General features: G+C 37.5%; 1 protein-coding gene across 5 annotated transcripts in view; it reads right to left on the bottom strand.

The window, feature by feature from the left end:
- Window positions 1-25,156, bottom strand: part of MKLN1 (muskelin 1) — a 384,978-nt gene continuing 359,822 nt past the window's right edge. For 3 of the 5 annotated variants that reach the window (XM_004008073.5, XM_042249238.1, XM_004008072.5), the window contains 2 exons: window positions 14,976-15,030; window positions 1-9,635 (listed from right to left, as the gene is read on the bottom strand). In XM_004008073.5, the coding sequence (XP_004008122.1) occupies window positions 9,514-9,635; window positions 14,976-15,030 (177 nt within the window). In that variant the 3' untranslated portion in view covers window positions 1-9,513. Of the gene's footprint in view, window positions 9,636-14,975; window positions 15,031-22,398; window positions 24,491-25,156 lie in introns of those variants that run through there. The other 2 variants (XM_060414837.1, XM_060414838.1) reach the window with 1 other exon arrangement.

The raw sequence follows: 25,156 nt of genomic DNA, 5'->3' as shown, positions 1-25,156 counted from the left end.
TAGTGTCCATATATAACTTTTTATTAAGAAAATGAACAAAATACATTCTTTCTCCATATGTACATTACATACAATGTAATTCTACAACTGCGACTGTTCAGCAGATCATCTATTTATTCACAAAGCAGTGTTAACACGTTCACCAAACCTGGGATCAGAACATTACTCATACTAAGAAAGAAAGCAAAACCCTAAAAAGTCCATACTGATAGGGCAAAAGTGAGATAAAACAGAAGATCATGAGCAGGGTGAGGAAGATTACAGAGCACACTCGACAGAGCCCAACAATTTAGAACATTAATGATGTCGGAGGATACCTGATGCCCCCAAAACGTTTCTGTTTAAACATTCTAGCTAGCCCATGCCAGTGGTTCCAGACCTATCTCATGATCTCCACTTCTGATTTAGGTACCCAAGGATACAGGATCTGTGTTGCTATAGAAGAGGAGAGTAAAGGAAGGGGTAGAACCCTGAAAGGTGGCGGTTTCTTCCTTCATACATTAAGAAAAGGACTCTCATGAAACACAAAGCTCCTAAATCTTAGCTGGTAACCAGAGAAATACATTTCTGGAGAGACAGTTGCTAAGCATGGTAAGGGAAATCTTGTATCAAGGACTCCTTATTTATATACTTATGCTCATCTCTTTTCTTTTGCTTTGCTCTTCTCTGCTTTTCCTTTGGCCTTTGAAAAGTACCTTATCCTTCTTAGGTGTGAGTTTAATTATGATTACATTAAAATAAAGTCCATCTAAACAGAAAACTCTTTGTTATGAATATGCTCCAAATGTCTATACTGGTACATAAAGGGTTTAAAAATTCCAATTAATCTTAGAGATAAAATTTCAAATGACCTGAACAAGGCAGCTCCCTATATAGCTTTTGGGTAGTATCTTGTATTTATAGTTTAGGCTTAAAAATTACATTTCAACAGAATTATTTTCAGGTGGTTTATCTAAAAAGGATCATGTTTTAAAGGAATATGGTAAGAATAGAGAAAAATGCTTGTGGACAATGGAATGGCTGTGTCAAGATTTTTTATTTTTCTCCTGGTCTTTACCATGTCGGTAACAGAAGGAAGTCAGGAAAGTAAAATGAGTAAGTCTCACCAGTTAAATAAGAGTGGCTTTCCTTCTTCACGGTCTGTAATTTCCTAAATTGCTATGATAAACATACTTTTATAATTACAAAACCAATAAATGCTATTATTTAAAAGTCCCATTAGAAATGTTTAACACTCTTCAACTTTCAGATGAGCTGGCTGCTCTAACACCATGTTTCCAGTCTGGGAGATGTTCTAACAGAGAGAAGGAACTATCCACAGCGTCAATAAGCAGATCCAGGAAAGACAAATTTTACTGGCTGTGGATGAGCTGCACCGTTCTGCTCAACCTAATCTGCAGTCCAACTTTGGTTCTGAGGATCTATCTCTATCTAAATGGATCTTAATTTCTGGCCAAGAGATACTTCTAATTTGTAAGAGTTGACCAAACAAAAATTCTAACATCTTTCCCAAGCTGCATTCACAACCCCCCAACCCCCCCACCCCGACCCCCCATCTTTTCCATTGAAAAGGTGGAATATTGTTTGTTGCCAAGACCAACACAAGAAAAGGAGGCCCTAAGTTTTCCTATACTCTTCTGAGGCTGCAGACTCAGCTGTGGGAAGAAATCTCATTAAAAACAAAAACCTATTTCCATAAAAGAATCTGCTCACAGAAAAATGTCTCTTTACAGTTTCTAAACTGAGCTATACATAGAGGAAAATTAATACTATATTATTTAATTTGTTCACTTCAAAAGATATTTTATGACAAGTCAGAAAAGCAAGCTGGCTTAAAGAATAACACAATCACAGTGTATCTTGGTTAGGCTAAATGTAATGCTTAAGAAAGTGAGCCCACTTATATTTCTGTAAATGCGTGGTTTACAATTGAGGGAAAAATTGTTTTAAAACTGGTTACCAAAATCATTTTCCTAGGAAAGGAAAAAATCTCAAAAAGGAAACTAAGTACATGACTGTTAAAAACATAGCTTCTCCACAGAAGATTGCTCACATTTAAACTTTTGGACTTTGATATCCTACAATCAAACTTGGGGTTTATAGCTAATGTGTATGTGTAAATCGTATCCGACTCTGCAAGCCCATGGACTATACACCCCATGGAATTCTCCAGGCCAGAACACTTAGCCTATCCCTTCTTCAGAGGATCTTCCAGATCCAGGAATCAAACCAGGGTCTCCAGAAAAGCCAAGTGAATTTAAGCTAAGCCTTTATAAAGGTGCAAATATCCTAAGACTTTTAAAGTACATATTTTTAAAAATGTAAAGCTACACATTTCTGTCCTGTTTCCCCCCTTTTACCTTAAGAAGGTAAACATAGCAACTACAAGGCAACATGCTAAAACAGTCACTTGCCAAAATCTGATGGCAAAGGAGCCTCTCCTTTGCTGCAAAATGAGTTATAGAGCTCTGCCAGTTACCGTGGAATCAAACTCATTCTAGATACTTTCTCTAATGTAGTCACTTCACAGATGGGGAGGAAACCTAAAGAACAAACCAAAATTATTAAGTACTCCTAATGCCAAGCCCAGAACTCATTTACTTCCTGGCAAAGTCAAATAAACAGAGACTTTCTAGAGTATGTATAATTTATTTATTTTAAAACACAGAAACTAAAGTGATATCAGTTCAATTCTGTATGGGTTAGAAGTTAAGCATGAAATGATAATTTTCTTCCTAAAGAGCTAGAAAATGAATGCCAACCACATGACACTAGCTAAACCGTAACAAAGGTTTTCTTGAGATTTGTTAACAAAAGGAGAGAAATTAAGCTCAAAATTGGCTACTTGAGTAACTCCTTAATCATGCACAAAGGCCTGTTCAGTACATCACACAGTGTTTTTCCTTTCTGCCAATTAATTTTGCATTCATTAAGCACTGAATGAAACTGAAGAATGACGATCTTTTCGGGTTGGTATTCGCATGGCAGACAGCTCAGATATCCAAACTAACTGCTGTGAATAGCATCCCAGATGGTACAGAGCTCTGTGCAGCAAGAGCTTAAACTTGATAAAAAAACAAGTTCCCTGGGAGCCCAAAAAACTTGTGTGTTAAAATGTTTTATTGCTGGTTTTTCCTCTGGATCCGTATCAAGGAACTGGCTGTACATAAGAAACTGCTCACCTACTTTAAGATCTAGAGCCCATTATAACTGGGTTCTGTTTCAAGATCTGTATCAGCTATTTGGGAGAGTGAGAAAAGCAACTAACCAAGAAATGCTGTTTCTAAAGACTGTTCAGAATAACTGCGCTTTGATCCCTTTTGACAGGCTTCTTCTCAGCACTGCAATAGATTAATTTATGGTTAGAAACAAAGAACTTTCTTTCTCATTTAGATCTGTGGACCTTCAAATCCATGGGCAAAAAGCTCCTATTTTTCCTTCTCTAACAAACCCTCGAATCTCCTATATGGATCTGTTCCTAAAGTTCAATACTTCTAAGTGAAAATGCCAAACAGCCAAAATAGGACATTACATATAATTGTTTAATAGTTCATCGAAACTGTTTCAACAGTGGATAAAAAGAAAAAGAAGCCAAATTAGTTCATAATTCCAAGCGATACACCTGGTCTATTTCCCTGCTCAACATTTCCCTCTTTATTGTTGCCAGCCCTGTGCCTGGCTCTCCGGTAACATCCACATAACACTCTGTTTACAATAAAGCCAGGCAGTGTTTGAGGACACGATAGTACGTATTTGTAAGTTTTACTTCCAAAGAATGGCTACTGTGGAAGATAAACTGATTTTCAGGTTTTTACGTTATGAATTGAACTGGAGCTCAAGATCTGTAACTTCAGAGTTCTAAGAGAAAAAAAAATACAGATTCCCACAAGGGCATCTCCATGTTCTATGAGAAAATCTGGTTTACTATCATTTCTAATGACTCCTTAGGTTAAGGGCTGTAAATCTACTGTCAGAGAATTTATAGGATTTATCACTGGCAAAGACTGGAATAGGATTTAGTTATTTAAAATTTGAGCTAAATTCACATTCTTTGTTGTTGTTGTTATTCTTTTTGCCCATGTGGTATGGCTTATGGAATCTCAGTTCCTTGACTAGGGATCAAACCCAGGGCCTTGGCAATGAAAATGTGGCGTCCTAACCACTGACCACCAGGGAATTCACTAAATTTACATACTTAAGGGGAAGAGACATTTATAAGACTGTACTACACTTTAAAATTTTTATTTATTTTTTTGGTCACATCAAGAGGCATGTGGGATCTTAGTTCCCTGACCAAGGATTGATCTGCACCCTCTGCACTGGAAGTGTGGAATCCTAAACACTAGACCACCAGGAAGTCCCTGTTCTATTTTAAGTAAAAAAAAAAGAATGAATACCAATCATTTCATGGCAATTAAAGCTATTCCTGATATTCAATTATCTCAGAAATTGAAAGTCAACTCTTAACACAAAATTCAACTTTAGCAGAAAATCAATGCTACTCAGGGGAGGTAAGAATAGGGGACTGAAAGTTGCTCAGTGTCCGACTCTGCAACCCCATGGAATACCATGGAATTCTTCAGGCCAGAATACTGGAGTGGGTAGCCTTTCCCTTCTCCAAAGGATCTTCCCAACCCAGGGATCGAATCCAGGTCCCCAGCATTGCAGATGGATTCTTTACCAGCTGAGCCACAAGGGAAGCCCAAGAATTCTGGAGTGGGTAGCCTATCCCTTCTCCAGGGGATCTTCCCGATCCAGGAATCAAACTGGGGTCTCCTGCATTGCAGGCAGATTCTTTACCAGTTGAGCTACCAAGGAGGCTCTAAGAATAGGGGGAAAGAGGCAAAGAAATACAAAGACAATAGGCAAATGAAAATTCTGGTGATGTGCTAAATTCCATGAGCTCTGCTATGAAACTTGCACCTCATCTCTAGTGTAACTATACTTCTTAGTGCCAGGCAAAGCAACACTGGCTCTTCCATTAAAAGAATGCTATAAGCTATAAGCCATATTACTATCCCCCAAATGAAAATAATTCAAGCATTTTTATAGCAGTGTCTGGACATTATAAATTCTTTAATAACATACAATTTTAAATTTCACTCATCTATTGTCATTATCAAGGATAAAGGAGCATGTTTGCTTCAGAATGATTTTGAAAACCCAGGAAGTCTAGGGCTAAAAAAGCCCCGAATAAAGTTATAATCACTAAGAAAAATAATGGAAGCACAATTCATAGTATTTGGGGGGGTAGGAAGAAATCAAGGTTTAAAAATTATGTATAAATAAAATCTCTTAAGACAGCATTTTTTTTTTAATAAAAAGAACATTTGGTGAAGAAATCAATTAAGTGTAGTTATGAGTTCTCCCTGTCAAAACAAACAGTGCTGACTGACATCATTCAGCTGATCTAAATGGCTCCTAATTATTTCAACCAACATCAAAATTTCCACCTTCAACTGAATTACCTCCAGATTAGAAGTTTGGGGCACCCATATCATTTCAGCATTAATACAAACCACCGGGAAATGTAGGCCATAGTCAAAAATCACAAAAGAATAATGCTATTTGACTAATGAGGAACACAAAAAATTTGAGTGAAAGAACCTGAAGACCTAATCTACACCTACTGTTATATACAGACTCTCTCTGATTACTCCTCTAATAACTATAAACTTTTTCTAAGAAGCCTGTGTATCTTAGATTAAGGACTATCTTAAGAATTTAAAACGTAGTTAAAGTTCAGGCTAGAATTTCTGCAAAAGTTTGAAACTGCATGTGCTAAGTCGCTTCAATCATGTCTGACTCTTTGCAATCCTATGTATTGTAGCTCTCCAGGCTCTTCTGTCCATGGGATTCTCCAGGCAAGAATACTGGAGTGGGCTGCCATTTCCTTCTCCAGGGGGTCTTTCCAACCCAGGGACTGAACCTGCATCTCATGTGTCTCCTGCATTGCAGGCAGATTCTTTACCACTGAGCGACTGGGTATGAACGGGTATTGTTTAAGAGAAAAAAAAAAGATTACAAAGGGTACATTTTTTAAAAGCTAGATGATGTTGTTTAAAGTACACATTGCATGATCCTCTCCCATAGAAATAATTTCAAACCATAATTCTCAACTGCTTTGTAACACCCTACCAGCTAAAGAGGTAGCACGACATTCAGCTAGGAAATAATCAAATGACCCACAGTTACCTAATGAATTTCATCTTGTGTTAAGAATAATTATAGGGTAACTCCTTACATGACACTGAGTTTAATTCAGAAAACAAAATCAGAACCATACTGCTTTATAAGTGCGTTTGAGCCATTAAGTATTATTCACAATCTCTCATTGTGTCTCAAACTAGTTTCTGTTTATAAATTAAATTTTAAAACTGTTTTATTACCTGAACCTCTATTAATGTATCTCTAAATAGCACTTTTAAGGCAGATGTGAAGAGATCCACTAGAAAGATAAGTTGGCAAATCATTTATGTTCAAGACATATTTCACGGATGAATGTAGTTTTACAATCTTAAAACACTAAGCTCTAAACCCAACATGCTTTTCTGTGATCAATCAGTGTATTAACTTTCTAATGTTTTCTATCAGTTTTAAAGAAAACCAGGTCTAAAAGACAATCTTGCTAAAGGTTAATACTGTCAGCTTTAGCACAGAGCTAGGCACCCAAGTCTCAATTCCTTTGCTTCACAGGAGGCCAATACATGTGAATTAATCAGGTTGGCCACATGAGGTCTCTGTCATTACACAAGATCCAAGTGCATTTTGGAAGTATCTTACAAATCAGATAATTATCACGAGGTACAATCACTGAAAATTGTGTTAGAGCCTAGTCTATTTCTAGTTTAAATTATTCCTAGTTTATTATTCTGGAATAATATATTCCAGTGGAAAAAGGAGAAGTGGGGATGAGGTTGAAGTTAGGGGTAATGAATCTGAGCAAACTGTACTCCACTAACGAATGCATCTAAAACCAGGGTGTCTCAACTGGGGGCTCACTAAGCTAGGATAAAAGAATTTTTAAGTAGTAAAGCATAGATATTTGGCTACCTGAACAATGTATATAAATACCAAATTAGATTAAATTGCATAATATACTACTAGAATACTTGGAAATATATGTAGCTTTTCACTAAATATATAAACAAGTTATACATCAGGGTTCGGATGTCAAAAGTGAGCAGTGTCAATCTTGGTGGGTATAATGAAGCCCTACATTCTCCTGCAATCATTCCCAGCACTGCCCCAGGGTACAAATTCTGATTTACCTTGTCAATAACTTCCTAAATACAGTCTATGTCACTTAAGCAACACTAAATGGTTTGCTATGACTCAATCCTATTTCAACATGTTAGTGAAAAATATATATATAAGTGAAAAAAAGAGAAAAGGTTTCACTTAAAGAAAGGAAAGATGAAATTAGAACAAGAATATTTAGAAAACAATCGGTAGAAAATCAGTTAGGGAAAAATAAAAGTAAACAAAATCACTGAGTCCAAGAACTAAGTTTCCTCCAAATACGGAATCTAAAGAACTACAGGAAAAAAATGGCAAAAAAAAAAAGGGGGGGGGCGCGGACCACCATAATAAAATAATTATCCTCCAATTAAAATAAATTAATTAATTAAAAAAATAAATGGTGGAGGGCAGCAGAATTTCATTTGGTTATTGTCTTTAAAAGTGCCAGAATTCACAGTGAGTAAAACTAGAGCTTTTAAATTTAGAGACTCTTTCCAAGTTCTTTCCTATCAACTCACTGATTTGTACTTGATTCCACAAAAAGACTTCAATAGATTATAGGGAAATCTTTTAAGTAGTAAGTAGATTCTACTTGCTCACCTGTAAAGTCAATGGGTTATTCTGCAGCTACATAGTTAGGTACTTCCTGAATTATGTACCCTTCATAAATCTAATTTTTATAAATCACTACTGATTGCTTTGGAATGCTTGAAAAGCCAAGGACCCCAAGATTCAAAGCTAGGAGTAGGAGAGATATATTTCTATCCATCTCCAAAAGATGAGAAACCATGCAGTAATGACTGACTGAAGAGGGATTGCAAAGTCTCATTCCTATACATGAGACTTTGCGAAAGTGCAAATCAATTTCTTCTTTCTTTGGTGAGGCCTAACCTTGCTACTCGGGACATACTAAATTCTCTGAAGGCATTCACTTGGAAGAGTCACTGGACGGGTAGACATTTATTATTCTTGGTCTGCTTTAAGCGTGGTGGGTGTCAGCTGCATACAGCATACTTCTTGGCCAGGTATAAGTTTCCTATGCCGCATTCCAGAGCACCTCAAGGAATACATGTCTCCAATCTCCCCAACAAAAGGAACTGTGGAACTGCCTTTCTTCTAGTTAAATAAAAAAAATATTCGCACCACTATTTTTCTTTTTCTCTGTTAAAAAAAGCCTGGTCTATGTGTTATTTGAAATGCCTGTCAGTTGTAGTCCACTGGACTACAAACCATTATTCTTTAAAATATCAGTATATAGAAGCAGACGTAGGGAGCTAATGTGTATGGAAATAACGCAGCTCTGAAACCCATTATCCCAAATGGAAACGCTACAGAGACAGCATTTATAGGAAGAAATTGACAGGATACAGGAAGAAACTGAAGCCCTGGCCCTGAACAGCTCTGCCACGGGAAGGAGTTGTTTTCTTCCAGAATTACTTCAACAGTATCAATAAATGTTATCAGTTGCAACCAGAATCCTCCTGCTGGTAATTTTGAGAATGGCTCTTAAAGGTTCTGAAGTATATTCTCTCCTCGATTTAAGGTTTCTGTGACTCAAAGTTTTGTAATAATCACTACAAAATATATCATTATAGGAACACTATATACCGATCTCAGATAAGTGCGTGGGTCAATCTCAGGTTTTGCCTTTTAGTTCTATGACAAGGAGCCCTCTGTCCCTCCCACTGTTTAATGTAATACAAGACTCTAGTCAACAAAGACACATATATCACTTAAACATACAGCAACTGCCCTACAGAACTATATACTGTTAAGAATGAAGTAAAGAGGTAACAGATGATATAAATCACTTACAAGCAGTTGGGTGATGTAAGGTAAAGTGAAATGGGAAGAAAAGAAAAAGAAAGAAAGGGCAAAAAAAGCCAACAACAAAATCCCAATCCTTGTAGCACTGAGTCCGTGAACAGGGCTTACTTGTCCCAATTTTAGAAAAATGAAATAAAAATCACTGCCTGATTATTTTTTTCTTTTATACTCATGAATTCTTAAAAGTTAAAGTAAGAAAAAATATATATTTAATGGAAAGTATATACCAATTTTACTTTATTAGCCTAATTTAGGAATGGGATGAGGACGACGGGGTCAAGGTCAGGTGTGAAGGAAGAGGGTTAAAACTTGTGACAGCAAAGATCCCTTCAAATCTCTGGTGCAGTCCTCAGTCACTGTAGCCTAACTGTCAGTCAACAGAGCTGAAATCCAGAATACCAAAAGCAGACTCCTGTGCTCCAGTTCTGTCCAGGGGCTCTTCAGTCACAGTGTGATGAGGTCCACCAGGTTGCCTTTAGGAGGAGTCATGCTGTCAGGAAAGAAATTTACTAAGGTGTCAAAGAGCTGAGTTCTTTGAGCATAGGTGTGATCCACATCCGAAAAGCCTGGTGAAAGAAAGATAACAAAGAAACTCATCCACTGTGTTTAATGCTCTACACATAACAGTAAAGCTAGCTGACAAAAGCAGCAATGTATAATGGAAAAATCAAAACCAAATCAGGCTTTGAAACTAGAGAGCGATGGGCTCTGATTCCAGTTCTGCGACACAGCAATGGTATGATCTTACGTAAAGTAAGCAGCCTTTCTACAACTGTTTCCTCAGCTACCAATCTGTGATAATCCTGTTTATGTCATAACCTTCCCAGTGCAGATTAAATGCAATTATCTGAATACCATCCAGCAGAATGATTAGTATTTTAGTAACTAATATTGATTTCTCTTCCTTTCCTTGTAAGCATTTTCCTTTTCTGGTCCACTGAGGAATTTTCATTTCTCTTTTCTTTTTAATGCTTTTGGCCACTAAAATTGTTTTGATAATAAAAATCTAATAATATTAAAGGGGTCTTTAGAAAGTAGTGGGCTTCCCTTGTAGCTAGCTCAGTCAGTAAAGAATCTGCCTGCAGTGTAGGAGACCAGGGTTCGATCCCTGGGTTGGGAAGATCCCTTGGAGAAGGAAATGGCAACCCACTCCAGCATTCTTGCCTGGAAGATCCCACGGACAGAGGAGCCTGTTGGGCTGCAGTCCATGGGGTCACAAAGAGTTGGGCATGACTCTGCGACTAACACTTACACTTACCTAGAAAGCAGTATAAAATCATTATGCCACTGACAGCTGGAAGAAGTCTCAAAGAACTGAGTGAAAACTCAGATAATCCAGAAGAATGTCCTTCCAGAGGATGGAAGCAACATTTTTAATTTTTTAAAATTTATTTTTAATTGGAGGGTTATTGCTTTACAATGTTGCGTTGGTTTCTGCCATACAACAACAAGCATCAGCTGGAACTATACATATATCTCCTCTCTCTTGTGCTTCCTGCCCCCCACCCCCATCCCAGCCCTCTAGGTCATCACAGAGCACCAAGTTGAGCTCCCTGTGCCATACAGCAGCCTCCCAATAGCTAGCTGTTTCACACACTGCACTGCATAGATGTCAGTGCTACCCTCTCGTATCATGTCCACAGGTCTGCTCTCTAAATCTATGTCTCTATTCTTGCACTGCAAATAGGTTTATCAGTACTATTTTTCAAGATTCCATATACGTGTATTAATATACGATAACTGTTTTTCTCTTTCTGATTTACTCCATTACTTTTTGAGTACCTCCTCACTTTCTGGCACAGTAGGACCTCCAAGCTTATCTTTACACAGCTTTGGAATCTATCATTTTCCCTAACAGTTCTAATTCCTTTTAGTGGCAAATGATATTTACAAACCAAGATCAGTGGTGCTGTTTCTAGGACTATATATATGCACACATATAATACGCATATCTCTTTTAAAAGGAATAAAATCATTAGTCCATGCTTTTACTGCTAATTTGTTTTTTAAGGAACCTCACAGGATTCTTCCTCTCCTTATTTCATTCCATATTTATATCTCCTTTCTCCTACTAGGGAAACCATCTCTCTCAGCAATACCATCATATCTATTCATTTGCTCAACCTAAAACACACACAAAAGAAGTTCCAGAATTACTATACCCCAATCAGTACCAGCAAAATTCAAGATTTCCTTGCTTTTGCTATCTTTAGAATATACTTCACTTAGAGTATACAGTTTAAGCTGTACTTAAAAGACTTAATTCTCTTTTTTCCCCTATTGTCTGATTATGTCACAAATTCAATAAACATGTCTGTTTCTGCTCACATTCAACTTCAGGGCATTCTCCACCTTTGCTTCATTTGTAAGAATGTTGTGGTGTAAAAAAATGTTGTGGTGTATTGTATTTTTAAGAGAGGACATTGATTCTGTGGTAGTACTTATATCATTGTCATGAGATCAAATGATATGGGAGGGAAGGAAATAAACAGAGTCTCCTACTACCTGCTAGGTTCTTCATGTATGACCACATTTCACTGTCATAAAAGTCATATGAAGCAGTTACCATAAACTCCAATTTCAGATGAGACACTTAAGAGAGATTCATTCATTCAATAACGTATCACAGTTGGAGAGGAAAGAGAATGGAGTGTGAACCCATGTCTGTCTGACTCTAAAGCTCATTTATTTATTTTTATCAAGTATCTGAGTACTTATTAAATAGAAAACCTATTTTTTATTTTTATTCACCATTTACCAATAAGGAACGTGGAATTTACACTATCATTAGATGAATGGTTAAATTATGGTAGATCCCTATTATGGGACATTGTGTATCACTTACAAATACGATAAATCTAGTATAGTTTCACATAAGCATCTCCAAGCCACATTGTTAAATTTTAGAGTTATGTGGAGAATACACATTTTCATATTACATAATAAATAGAACCAGAACACATAAAACCAAACATCTGTGTGTGTACACGTATACAGTTGATCCTCATTATTCACAGATTTCGTATTTGTGCGTTTGTCTACCTGTTAAATTTGTAATCCCTAAATCAGTATTGTGCCACTTTTGTGGTCAATCACAGACATGCACCAAGTGGCAAAAAAATCTCAGCTGCCACATGTAACTATACGTTCTCAACTGAGGTCAAACTAGGTAGTGCTCTGCCCACTTGTTTCAGCTCTCAGACTATAAACAAGTGCTCTTTTCACAATCTACTTGGTGTAATGTTCTTCACATTTTGTGTTTTCTGTTGGTGACTTCACTGCTTAAAATGCCCCCCAAGTGAGGTGCTGAAGTGATGGCTAGTGTTTCTAAGTGCAAGAAGGCTGTGATGTACTTTATGAAGAAAACACGTGTTAGATAAGCTCTGCTCAGGGTGAGATACAGTGCTATTGGCATGAGTTCAATGTTAATGAATCAATAATATAAATATGTAAGTAAGGTATGTTCCTGCTGTAGCAAAACAACATTATGTATTAATTAGTTGAAAAAATTCTGTGACAAGAGGCTTGAAGGACCCTAACTCTGTATTTTCCATAGGAGCAACGGGTCAGTATTAAACAAATGCAGGGTTACAGGTAACTGTATAGAATATTATTGTGAATTGTGGGAATCAACTCTATCTGTATGCCTGTGTGTAAAGATCTGCCAAATGCAAGCAGTCACACTTGAAGGAAGGAGACAGAGATTGAGGGAAGTTGTTCAAAGACAACCTGAATATTTAAAAAAAAAACAAAAACCCTTTAAAATGTGTGGGGCACTGGGAAACTCAGCAACATTATTACATAAATGGTAGTGACAGGACAAAAAGGCTGTATTGATTTTAACTTTCATGTTCTTAAAACATACCTTGCTGAAAATATGCTTTTAAAATTAGCTAAGTCAGAAGTCAAGCTTCAAAGTGTCCACAGCCATAGCCACAGCAGCCTAAGCTAAAGATCCTCAAAGGTTATTTTTCTCCGAAGTCAGTCATTTTTCAAAACTAAGACAATGCCAGCAGTTTGTAAACCATTTTCCATCTTTCTAAATTTTTAAATTACAAATAACATTAGCAAATACTTTTTAATTCTGAGAGGTTAAGATAAACTGGATGAATTCTGAAGGAAGTCAGAAATTTTAGTTGAGCCAATTTTGTGGGTAACATAATTTAGAAAATGAAAGTTATTTATACATGAAAAGTATACACATCCATACATTAAAAAAAATAACCCACTAGATTTAAATTCTAAGTGGAGTGAAGGTAAAACAATCAGATAGAAAATGAACGAGAAGAACTAGGAACTCTAAATAGGCATGAAACCTTATGAAAAAGACTTTTTAAAACAAATGTCAAATTTCTCTTTATGAAAATTGGCATATAGCCTGAATTTACTCCATATTCAAATTCACCAGTGTTACAAAGCTTACATTTATAAGGCAGGTAACAGAAGTGGTACTCTAAATAGAACACTTACTAAGCATTTCATTTTGCTGTTTTCAAGAATACTTAATTCTCTCAACAACCTGAGGTCACTACTCTGCTTACCTTCATTTTACAGATGAAGAAATTAATGATTCATGATTAGAAAGGTGACTTGTTCAAAGTCACTTTTAAAATTAGCAAGTGGCAAAGCTGATATCTAAACCTAGATTCTGACCTTTAACCACTATACTACACTCTTCCAGAGCTCTTAACTACTACACTGCTTCCCTTCAGACAAGGTAGGAAACAAAACTCCACAGAAAATTTCCCTTTTTGTATTTATTTCTGTTGTGTCTGTACTGATCTCAGTGTATCTAAGGTCTGTTTAGAATCCAAGTAAAACAAACTGTTCCTGACAAAGTCTATTAGCTGACAGTGAATAGACCAAAGGAAAGAGTTAAGCTAAAGGTAAAATATTTGCTGACAATAGTTTAATATATTTAAATGACTGCCAAGAAATTCTTGTTCTAAAGGCTAAATATAAGTCAGCCAGAGACATTTTAGTGCTATCTACCATTAAAATAAATGGCTCTGGGCTGCGGTATTCATACATAACAAGGCACGCATTCACTCAAACTCAATGTCTATGTGCCAGGCTCCCAGTTTGTCTATCACTAAATCCATTTCAAAAGATAAAATTCAAAAGGGCATGAACTTTCTAAAATAATGCATATAACTAGACTCTATCTCAGGGTTGAGATTCCTAACAACCTGAATACACTTAAAAAAATTTTTTTTAAACTAGTTTATTTATTTATGGCTGTGCTGGGTCTTTGTTGCTGTGTGGGGGGGGCTTTCTCTAGTTGGGGCGAGCCAGGGCTACTCTTCACTGCATTGCACAGGCTTCTCCTTGTGGTAGCTTCTCTTGTTGTAGAGCGAGGGTTTGAGAGTGCAGGCCCAGTAGTTGTGGTGTGTGGGCTTAGTTGCCCCGCAGCATGTGGAATCTTCCTGGACCAGGGATCGAATCCATGTCCCTTGCATTGCAAGGTAGATTCTTAACCACTGGACTGCCAGGGAAGTCCTTTTTAAAAAGCCTTTCAGTGTGTGGAATGGTGGTAAACCATTATGCCAATTTTTAGAAGAACCTTCTGAAGTTATGTTTTATAGCAGTCCTCTCACCTTGTGGTGGAATGTTAACTCATGGTAAGTATATCAGTAATACAGTCTGCAATGGTACACAAATTATTTTGACCAGGCTTCTGTGCCGTCTATTTGCATAATAACCCAGCGACTGGTATAACAGGAACTGCAAACTGACCCATGAACTGGGAACTGATGCCAGTTATCAAGAATTTTTTGCATGTTACCTTGAGACCTGTTTCATTTGTTTGCATGACATCTCATCTAATGTTTCATTTTGAAGAAATCAAAATCAAACCTCCCCAATGCTAGGGCATATGGCCAGATAAAGTACACTGCAATACTTACCTAAAGCTGTGAAATCTGAACCAGATTTAAATAGAGCTGACGCTAGGAGCTGAAACTGTGGGGAAAAAAAGAAAGCAAATTAGCTTAGCTAGGAACTGCAGTGTCAGTCACTCAGTCGTGTCCGACTCTTTGCGACCCCATGGACTGTAGCCTGCCAGGCTCCTCCATCCATGGGTTTTCCTAGGCAAGGATACTGGAGTAGGTTGCCATTTCCTTCTCCAAGCTAGGTAAGCACACTGGAGAAAAAAAATTCCTATAATTTCAACCATTTATTAGTTACTGGATGTCTCTCCATATGTATCGCCTAGGTCTATTTACCAAACAGAAAGACTGAAGGCGGAAGAAGGGGACAACAGAGGATAAGATTGTTGGATGGCATCATCGACTCAATGGACGTGAGCTTGGGTAAGCTCTGAGAGTTGGTGATGGACAGGGAAGCCTGGCATGCTGCAGTCCATGAGGTCACAAAGAGTCGGACACGACTCAGCGACTGAACTGTACCGAACTGATTCACCACCAAATAGTGGAAAGAAGAACATTGTATTTAGATTAAAGAACATGCTAAATTTTTTTACTGGACTCTCCTATCATTTTTCAAAATACTAGACTAAGTCCTGGAATTATTTTATTTTAAAAATATATTAAAGTATGTACTTGTTAAGGAACAATTTAGTCCCTAGTACTGTCTTCAGTCATGTCTGATTCTGTTGGAATCCCCTGGACTATAGCCCACCAGGCTCCTAAGGAACAAGAGGTCAACTGAAATAAAAAATTACTGCTACCATGTGATACAATAATTTCACTCCTGAGTACAAAGAAAATGAAAACATTAATTGGAAAAGATACATACACTCTGATGTTTCATAGTACCATTATTTACAATAGCTTGATATGGAAGCAACCTAACTGTCCATCAACAGATGCATGGATAAAAATGTGGTATGTATACACACATCCACACCCACAACCCCCTACACACTGGAATACTACTCAGCAATAAAAAAGAAAAAAATTCTGCCATTTGCAACAACATGGATGGATCTGGAGGGTGTTATGCTAAGTGAAATAAGTCAGACAGAGAACAATAAATACTAGATGTCAACATTTACATATAGCAACTAAAAAATAATGAATAAAACAAAAGAGAAACAGACTCACAAACAGAACAAAATAGTGGTTACCAATGGGAACACAGAAAGGGTAGGGGTAAAACAAGGGTAAGATTAAGAGGTACAAACTACTATATATATAAAAACTAGACACAAAGATATATTATACAGTACAGGGAATATAGCCAGTATCTTACAATAAATCTAAATGGAGTATAATCTGTAAAATACTGAATCACTATGTTATACATATGAAACTAACACAATATTATAAATCAACTATACTTTGATTAAAAGAAAAAGAAAATTACTTATGTGGGAATCTATCATAGAGAGATTGATGCCCAAAATATAGTTACTGAACTTTAGGGATGGCTTAAACATAATATAAATTACAACTTAGACTGGTTTTCCATGGTATGTATAATTGTAGTATTATATAATTATATAATTTTAAAGGCTCAAAGTGAAAAAATGTTGTGTTGATTAGATTCTCAGATTAGTCAGTTTAAATCAGACAATGTAGCTGAATGACGACAAAACAAAATAAGACAAAACTATTGCACTGGGGTACTTTAACAAATTGGTAAACAAAAATTTAGGCTTCCCTGGTGTCTCAGACGGTAAAGAATCCGCCTGCAGTGCAGGAGACTTGGGTTTGATCCCTGGGTTGGGAAGATCCCTTGGAGGGCATGGCAACCCACTCCAGTATTCCTGCCTAGAGAATCCCCATGGGCAGAGGAGCCCTGTGGGCTACAGTCCATGGGGTGGAAAAGATGGACATGACTGAGCGACTAAGCACATGAGATAAAAATTTAGGAGAACTATTGATATTTATCTTGACTGAGGATCCTGGAAAACAGGTCAGGTAAAGGTCAAATAAACAGAATCTCAACAGAGTTACTTGACACTTTGCAAAGCTTGAGCCACTGATTCTTCAGGATGAATTTCACACTTACTCTTGTAGCCTTTAAAATTTCAGCTATCAGTCACCTCATTAATCATCCTTTGAATGTAAGAAACTGGACAAATAATCCAGAAGCAACTAAGCAAGAGTTAGAGGGGGAAAAGGGGTATAAAAGGAAGAGTTACAAATATATGAAACTTCTTCATGTATTTTGGGTATCAGTACTGTGTCAGACATATCTACTACAAATATTATCTGGTCTGTGCCTTGTCTATTTTTTTTTTTTTTACTGCACCGTTTACCTTCTGGGATATTAGTTCCTTCAGCCAGGGATCGAACCCAGGCCCTCTGCCGTGAAAGTGGGAAGTCCCAACCACTGGACCACCAGGGAATTCCCTTTTATCTTTAAAAAAATTCTTTTTGACAATGTCATTTAATGAGTAGAAATTTTAATTGTGTTGAAGTTCAATTTGTCAAGTTTTCTCTTTATGATTAGTGCCTTTATGTCATACCCAAGAAAGCTTTACTTATCTCAAGGTGGTGAAGATAATCTGTTTTCTTCTTTTAGTTAGTTAGTTCAGTCGCCCAGTCGTGTCCGACTCTTTGCGACCCCATGAATTGCAGCACGCCAGGCCTCCCTGTCCATCATCAACTCCTGGAGTTCACCCATACTCACATCCATCGAGTCAGTGATGCCATCCAGCCATCTCATCCTCTGTCATCCCCTTCTCCTCCTGCCCCCAATCCCTCCCAGCATCAGGGTCTTTTCCAATGAGTCAACTCTTCGCATGAGGTGCCAAAGTACTGGAGTTTCAGCTTTAGCATCATTCCTTCCAAAGAAATCCCAGGGCTGATCTTCAGAATGGACTGGTTGGATCTCCTTGCAGTCTAGGGGACTCTCAAGAGTCTTCGCCAACACTACAGTTAAAAAGCATCAATTCTTCAGCGCTCAGCTTTCTTCACAGTCCAACTCTCACATCCATACATGACCACAGGAAAAACCATAGCCTTAACTAGACAGACCTTTGTTGGCAAAGTAATGTCTCTGCTTTTTAATATGCTATCTAGGTTGGTCATAACTTTCCTTCCAAGGAGTAAGCGTCTTTTAATTTCATGGCTGCAGTCACCATCTGCAGTGATTTTGGAACCCAGAAAAATAAAGTCTGACACTGTTTCCACTGTTTCCCCATCTATTTCCCATGAAGTGCTGGGACCAGATGCTATGATCTTCATTTTCTGAATGTTGAGCTTTAAGCCAACTTTTTCACTCTTCTCTTTCACTTTCATCAAGAGGCTTTTTAGCTCCTCTTTACTTTCTGCCATAAGGGTGGTATCATCTGCATATCTGAGGTGATTGAGATTTCTCCCGGCAATCTTGATTCCAGCTTGTGCTTCTTCCAGTCCAGCGTTTCTCATGATGTACTCTGCACAGAAGTTAAATAAGCAGGGTGACAATATACAGCCTTGATGTACTCCTTTTCCTGTTTGGAACCAATCTGTTGTTCCATGTTCAGTTCTAACTGTTGCTTCCTGACCTGCATATAGGTTTCCCAAGAGGCAGGTCAAGTGGTCTGGTATTCCCATCTCTTTCAGAATTTTCCACAGTTTACTGTGATCCACACAATCAAAGGCTTTGGCATAGTCAAGAAAGCAGAAATAGATGTTTTTCTGGAACTCTCTTGCTTTTTCCATGATCCAGTGGATGCTGACAATTTGATCTCTGGTTCCTCTGCCTTTTCTAAAACCAGCTTCAACATCAGGAAGTTCACGGTTCACGTATTGCTGAAGCCTGGCTTGGAGAATTTTGAGCATTACTTTACTAGCGTGTGAGATGAGTGCAATTGTGCGGTAGTTTGAGCATTCTTTGACATTGCCTTTCTTTGGGATTGGAATGAAAACTGACCTTTTCCAGTCCTGTGGCCACTGCTGAGTTTTCCAAATTTGCTGGCATATTGAGTGCAGCACTTTCACAGCATCATCTTTCAGGATTTGAAAGATTTTCTTCTTAAGGATGGACTAATTTGGGTTTTATATTTAGATCCATAATCCATCTTAATTTTTGTGTTAAGAGTGAAACAGGGGTTGAGATATCCATCTATTTAGCATCATTTGTTAAAAGGACTTTCTTTTCTCTATTGAACTTGGTGCTTTGGTTAAAAAAAAATCAACTGACTGCATATGTAGGAGTCTATTTCTGAATTTTATTCTGTTCTTTTGATCTATTTGTCTATCCTTAAGGCAATACCATACCCCTGTGATTACTATGGCTCTGTACAGAGCCCTGAATTCAGGTAGTAAGTATGAGACCATCAACTTTTTTTTCAAGATTATTTTAGCTAGTCCAGAGTCTTCACATTTCCACTGAATTTTAGAATAAATTGGTTTAAATTATAAACCAATTTGGGGAGAATGGGCATCTCAACACTTTTACAGTCTTTCAAACCATAAATGTGGTTTATTTCTCCATTTATTCAGGTGTTGTTTAATTTCTTTTAATTACTTACTTCTGTATATTTGATTATGATATTAATATAAAAATTTAAAAATTTTCATTCTCTTTTTTTTTTGAAGCAAGGAAAATGACTTTATGTGGAAAGCCATCTGACCAAGAAGATGGCAGGTTAGCACCTCAAAATACTCATCTTATCAGGGTCTGGATGCCAGGTTCTTTTTTATAGATCAGAGAGAAAAAAGCAGTGAGGAACTAAAGTGAAAAGGCAGAATACAGAGAGAGTAAATAGTTCATTTCTAAGTGCTCATTGCTAGTATAACATTGGAACTGCTTTTTAATTCTATTGGCCTTGTATTCTGTAAGCTTGTTTAATTCAGTTATCTTAGTATATCTTTTGTAGACTGCATGATGTTTTCTATGTACACAATAACGTCATCTAAAGATGCAAACGGTTTCACTTGCTCCTTTTAAATCTATATGCTGTTTCTTTTCTTATTGCACTAGCTAGTACTTCTGGCACAATACTGAATAGAGGTGTTGACAGCAGACATCTTTTCCTTGTCATAATCTTAACGGAGAGGGTTTAATGTTTTATAATGAAGTGTGGCACTAGCTGTATATTTTTCATAGATGCCCTTTATGAGGCTTATGATTTTTTTTTTTAATCCCAGTTTGTTAAGAATTTTTATAATGAATGGGTTTTGGATTCTGTCAGATGCTTTCTTCACTTATTGAGATGATCTATGGTTTTTCTCTTTCATTCTGCCAACGTGGTGAAATATAGTGACAGATTTTTAAAAGTTAAAACAACATTGTACTCTAGCATAAACCCCCCTTGGCCACTGTGCATTAGCCTTTTCATACTGCTGGATTCAAGTGGCTAAAACGTTCTTAAGAATTTTGTATCTACATTTACAGGGGTATTGGTTTGCAATACTTCTTTGCTTCTAATGTCTCTTTTGAGTTTTCTTACCAGAGTTAAGCTGCTTCCTAAAAGGATTTAGAAACTGTTTCGTCTTCTTCTGATATCTAAGCATCTATACCAAACTGGCATTTTTTTCTTCCTTAAAGTGTTGATAGAATTTACTGATATAACCATCTAGCCCTAGCATTTCCTCTATTGGAAAGTTTTCAATTACAAATTCAACCTCTAATTCCTTAAGATTTTCTAATTCTTCTTGTTTTTGTAAGTTGTATCTTTAAAGAAATTTGTTCATTTTATCAAGCTGTTGAATTTGACAAGTTGTTTATAATATTTCTGTAATATACTTTTAATGTACAGAGGCTTGTAATGATTTCCCCTTTTCATCTGTGATGTTGATAATCTGTATTTTTATTTCTTTTCTTGATAAGTCTTGCTAGAGATTGACTAACTTTAGTTACTTTTTCATAGAACCAACATTTCACTTTTTACATTTTTTTATTATAATCCATTTCACTAATTTCCTATATTCTAAACACTTATTTGGGATTAATTTGTTCTTTTCTAACTTCAAAGATGAAAGATAAACTTCATAGGCTCTATGTAGATGCGGGGGGGTGGGGAACTGTTATTTTCACTATTCAATTAAGTAAGTAGTGCTGATATGTACTGGCCTAGAATTTTAACAGGTACCAAGCCTACTCTAGTACTCTTGCCTTTAGAATCCCATGGATGGAGGAGTCTGGTGGGCTATAGTCCATGGGGTCGCTAAGAGTCAGACACGACTGAGCGACTTCACTTTCATTTTTCACTTTCATGCATTGGAGAAGGAAATGGCAACCCACTCCAGTGTTCTTGCCTGGAGAATCCCAGGGGTCGCACAGAGTCAGACACGACTGACGAGACTCAGCAACAGCAACAAGTAGCAGTACACAGTCTGAATAAAGTCAGACCTCTCCCTGCAACTCCAGACTTGAATACCCAACTCTCACTTCAACATCTCGAGTAGGCTATTGCATAGGCATCTCAAACTGAACACATGAAAAATTAAACTCCCAATTCGAGTCAGAAGTCTCCACCTTCTCATTTCATCCGACAGTAACTCCATCCTTTAGTTTTTCAGGCTCAATACTCTAGAGTCATTTCTTTCAACCCTATATCCAATCATAAAATGTTGTTGGTTCCACCTTTAAAATATATTGAGAATCAAAGCTATTTTACTCATCATTTCTATCATTACTATTCTGATCTGAGCAATATAGTCCCCCTTGATTAGATTTATACACCTCCCTCAGAGCTCTCTTTGCCTCCATCTGTGTTCCTTTTTAGCCTATTTTGAATACAGTAATCAGTGTGACCTAATTAACACATAAAGCAGATTGTATCACTCCTCTGCATGCATAATACCCTGATCTGGCTCCCTATTCAGAGTAAAAACCAAAGTTCTAACAATGACTTACGAAGTTATTTATAATCTGTTCTGCCAATAGCTGTTCTTACCTCTCTGCTGCTGCTGCTAAGTCGTTTCAGTCATGTCCAACTCTGTGCGATCCCAGAGACAGCAGCCCACCAGGCTCCCCCGTCCCTGGGTTTCTCCAGGCAAGAACTCTGGAGTGGGTTGCCATTTCCTTCTCCAATGCATGAAAGTGAAAAGTGAAAGTGAAGTCGCTCAGTCGTGTCCAACTGTTCGCAACCCCATGGACTGCAGCCTACCAGGCTCCTCCGTCCAAGGGATTTTCCACCTACCTCTCTGACCTCACCTCTAATTACTGTCTCCTTACCTCTCTATTCCAGCCACAAGGGGTGTCTCCTTGATGTTCTAAACAAAGCCACATACTCTCATCCTAAGGTCTTTGTTCTAGCCCTCCTTTTGCTAGGAATTACCTTCCCCAAACTATCTACTTAGATCACTCCCTCATAATTCTTCAACTTTCTGTGCACATCTGATTTCTAAATGAGGTCTACTATGATTACTCTACTTAATAGCCACAACTGTCCAATTCTTACCCCTTATATTTTTAATTCTGTTTAACTTTCCTATAATCCTTATCAAATTCTAATGCACTATATTTGTTTATTTAATATGTTTATTGCTCCTCCCCACTAGCTTGTAAGTATCTCCTGGGCAAGTATCTTGTTTGGTTCACTGGTGTCTCTCGTATGCCTGGCATAGTGTAGAGACTCTACACATCTGTTAAATAAATGACATCAGTACTTCAGAAGCTCAGTAGAAGATAATTAATACAAAATGTGCAAAACTGCCTGAAAACTTGTTTTTCTCGTTCCTTCTTTATTATAGAACTCTCTCTAAAAAATGGTAGAATCAGTTTTAGGCAACCTTTTCTTGGCCCTTTCCTAGAAAAAAAAATATAATTTTCATAAACTTTATTATAATCTCATCACCAATTTAGAATCCACGTTCTGGAGACTGAAGAAAGCAAAGAACCATTACTGGGTACATAGTTGACAGTCTACCAGCATTTTCTCACTAACAGGCACAATGATGATTCAAAAAAGGGGGAGAAAAATCTAAAAACCATTTTTGAAAGTGAAAGTCACTCAGTCATGTCCAACTCTTAGCGACCCCATGGAATATACAGTCTATGGAATTCTCTAGCCCAGAATACCAGAGTGGGTAGTCTTTCCTTTCTTCAGGGGGTCTTCCCAACCCAGGGATTGAACCCAGGTCTCCTGCATTGCAGGTGGATTCTTCATCAGCTGAGCCACAAGGGAAGCCCAAGAATACTGGAGTGGGTAGTCTATCCCTTCTCCAGTGGCTCTTCCCAACCCAGGAATCGAACTGGGGTCTCCTGCACTGCAGGAGTATTCTTTACCAACTGAACTATCAGGGAAGCCAATTGCTGATAAAATCATTTAACATTTTGTAAAACATACACAGAAAGCAAAACCAAGCTACTACAGAAAATGAACAGCAGTATAGGCCTTTTTCAATAAGGGGAATGATTTCTTACAAGGAAAAGTGAAGATCTACATGCCCCACTAACAAATACTATAAGTACATATACATACTGGAGCTGTCACCAAGGGATTTCTTTCCCCAAACAAAATCTGGCCACACATTTTTAAACAAAATAATAAATTTACAGATCAGCAATCCTCAATGTTTTAGATGTGTTTTCAGTTTTCCATTATAAAAGAGTAGACAGAGAAGAATCTTCGAGTGTGGGTATTGTTTTGAAAAAGTTTCTAAAGTGATTCTGATGCTGACACATACATGAATAAAAAGAATAACATCACTTTTCCCTAACTTCTACTCTATTTAAGAAATAGAATGGAAGTCTGTGGCATACAAAATCATAATTTGATAGTCTTCAGGAAAATAGAAACTCATCATCAAAATTTTTAATATGACTATTTGAACTTGAGATACCTCCCTGTCCTGGTTTTTCCCATTAGCTTAGCTTTAAGAACAAACTGTCTGTTTTCTTTGGCCTACTTGCAGCTCACACAGCTGAAATTATTTACTTTGAAGTATTTTGTTTTGGTTTGGTTTTTAAAAATAAGAGAAAAATGAGTGTTCCCGGATTATAGCCATTTTAGACAGAGTATAGTGAAAACACAAGAAAATCCATTTATCTCCCAAACATACAAGTCTAACAAAATGAACAATAATGCACTTTTCACAACTATCTTCAGCTTATTACTATAATTCATAACAGATTAATCTAAATATATTCTGCTACTCGGCAAAATCATGATTATTGTTATAGCTAATCTGTGCCCGACTCTTTGCGACCTCACGCAGCACGCCAGGCTTCCCTGTCCTCCACTGTCTCCCAGAGTTTGCTCAAATTCAAGTCCGCTGAGTCCATAACCATCTCATCCTCTGCTGCCCTCTTCTCCTTTTGCCTTCAATCTCTCCAAGCATTAGGGGATTTTCCAATAAGTTGCCTCTTCACATCAGGTGGTCAACTTATTGGAGCTTCAGATTCAGTATCAGTCCTTCCAATGCATATTCCGGGTTGACTTCCCTTAGGATAGACTGGTTTGATCTCCGTACAGTCTAAGGGACTCTCAAAAGTCTTCTCCAACACCACAATTCAAAAGTATCACTTCTTCAGCACTCAGCCTTCTTTATGGTTCAACTCTCATGTCCGGACGTGACTAGGAAAAAACCACAGCTTTGACTATATGGACCTTTGCTGGCAAAGTGATGTCTCTGCTTTTTAATACCCTGTCGAGGCTGGCCATAGCTTTCCTTCCAAGGAGCAAGCGGCTTTTAATTTCATGGCTGCAGTCACTGTCTGCACTGACTTTGGAGCCCAAGAAAATAAAATCTGTCACTGCTTCCACTTTTTCCCCTTCTACTTGCCATGAACTGTTGGGAGTAGATGCCATGATCTTTCTTCAGGGGGTTTTAAATTGTGTTTTGCTGATCCTCCACCTGCTGAAGGGCTGTAACCAATACTGAGTAAGAGAACTGGGGCTTATTTTCATCGTAGGCAACTATGAAAGAATATTTATTTGTTTTGGTGCCAAGAACATGCAGGCTCTTCTGCTTGAAAGTACAATGAACCTGGTGCCTGAAAGTCATTCGACATTAAATCTGAAATCTGTGTCAATGCTGAACAGAGAAAAACACTGTGTGATGTTGCTATTATGAAGCCAAAGCACTGCAACAGCTAACAGGGAAACAGATGAAGGAAGGGAACCACATATGGTCACCAATTCTGAGAATGAAGGTAAATGGACTGCAGTTCAGATGCTGTTGAATGAAGCATGAACAAGAATAGCTGGTGAAAGGAAGAAGTGACAAAAGGAGTCTTAGAA

Source organism: Ovis aries, chromosome 4 (genome assembly GCF_016772045.2).
Source record: "Ovis aries strain OAR_USU_Benz2616 breed Rambouillet chromosome 4, ARS-UI_Ramb_v3.0, whole genome shotgun sequence".
Classification (NCBI taxonomy): Eukaryota; Metazoa; Chordata; class Mammalia; order Artiodactyla; family Bovidae; genus Ovis; species Ovis aries.
This window is presented reverse-complemented; position numbering and strand designations above follow the sequence as displayed.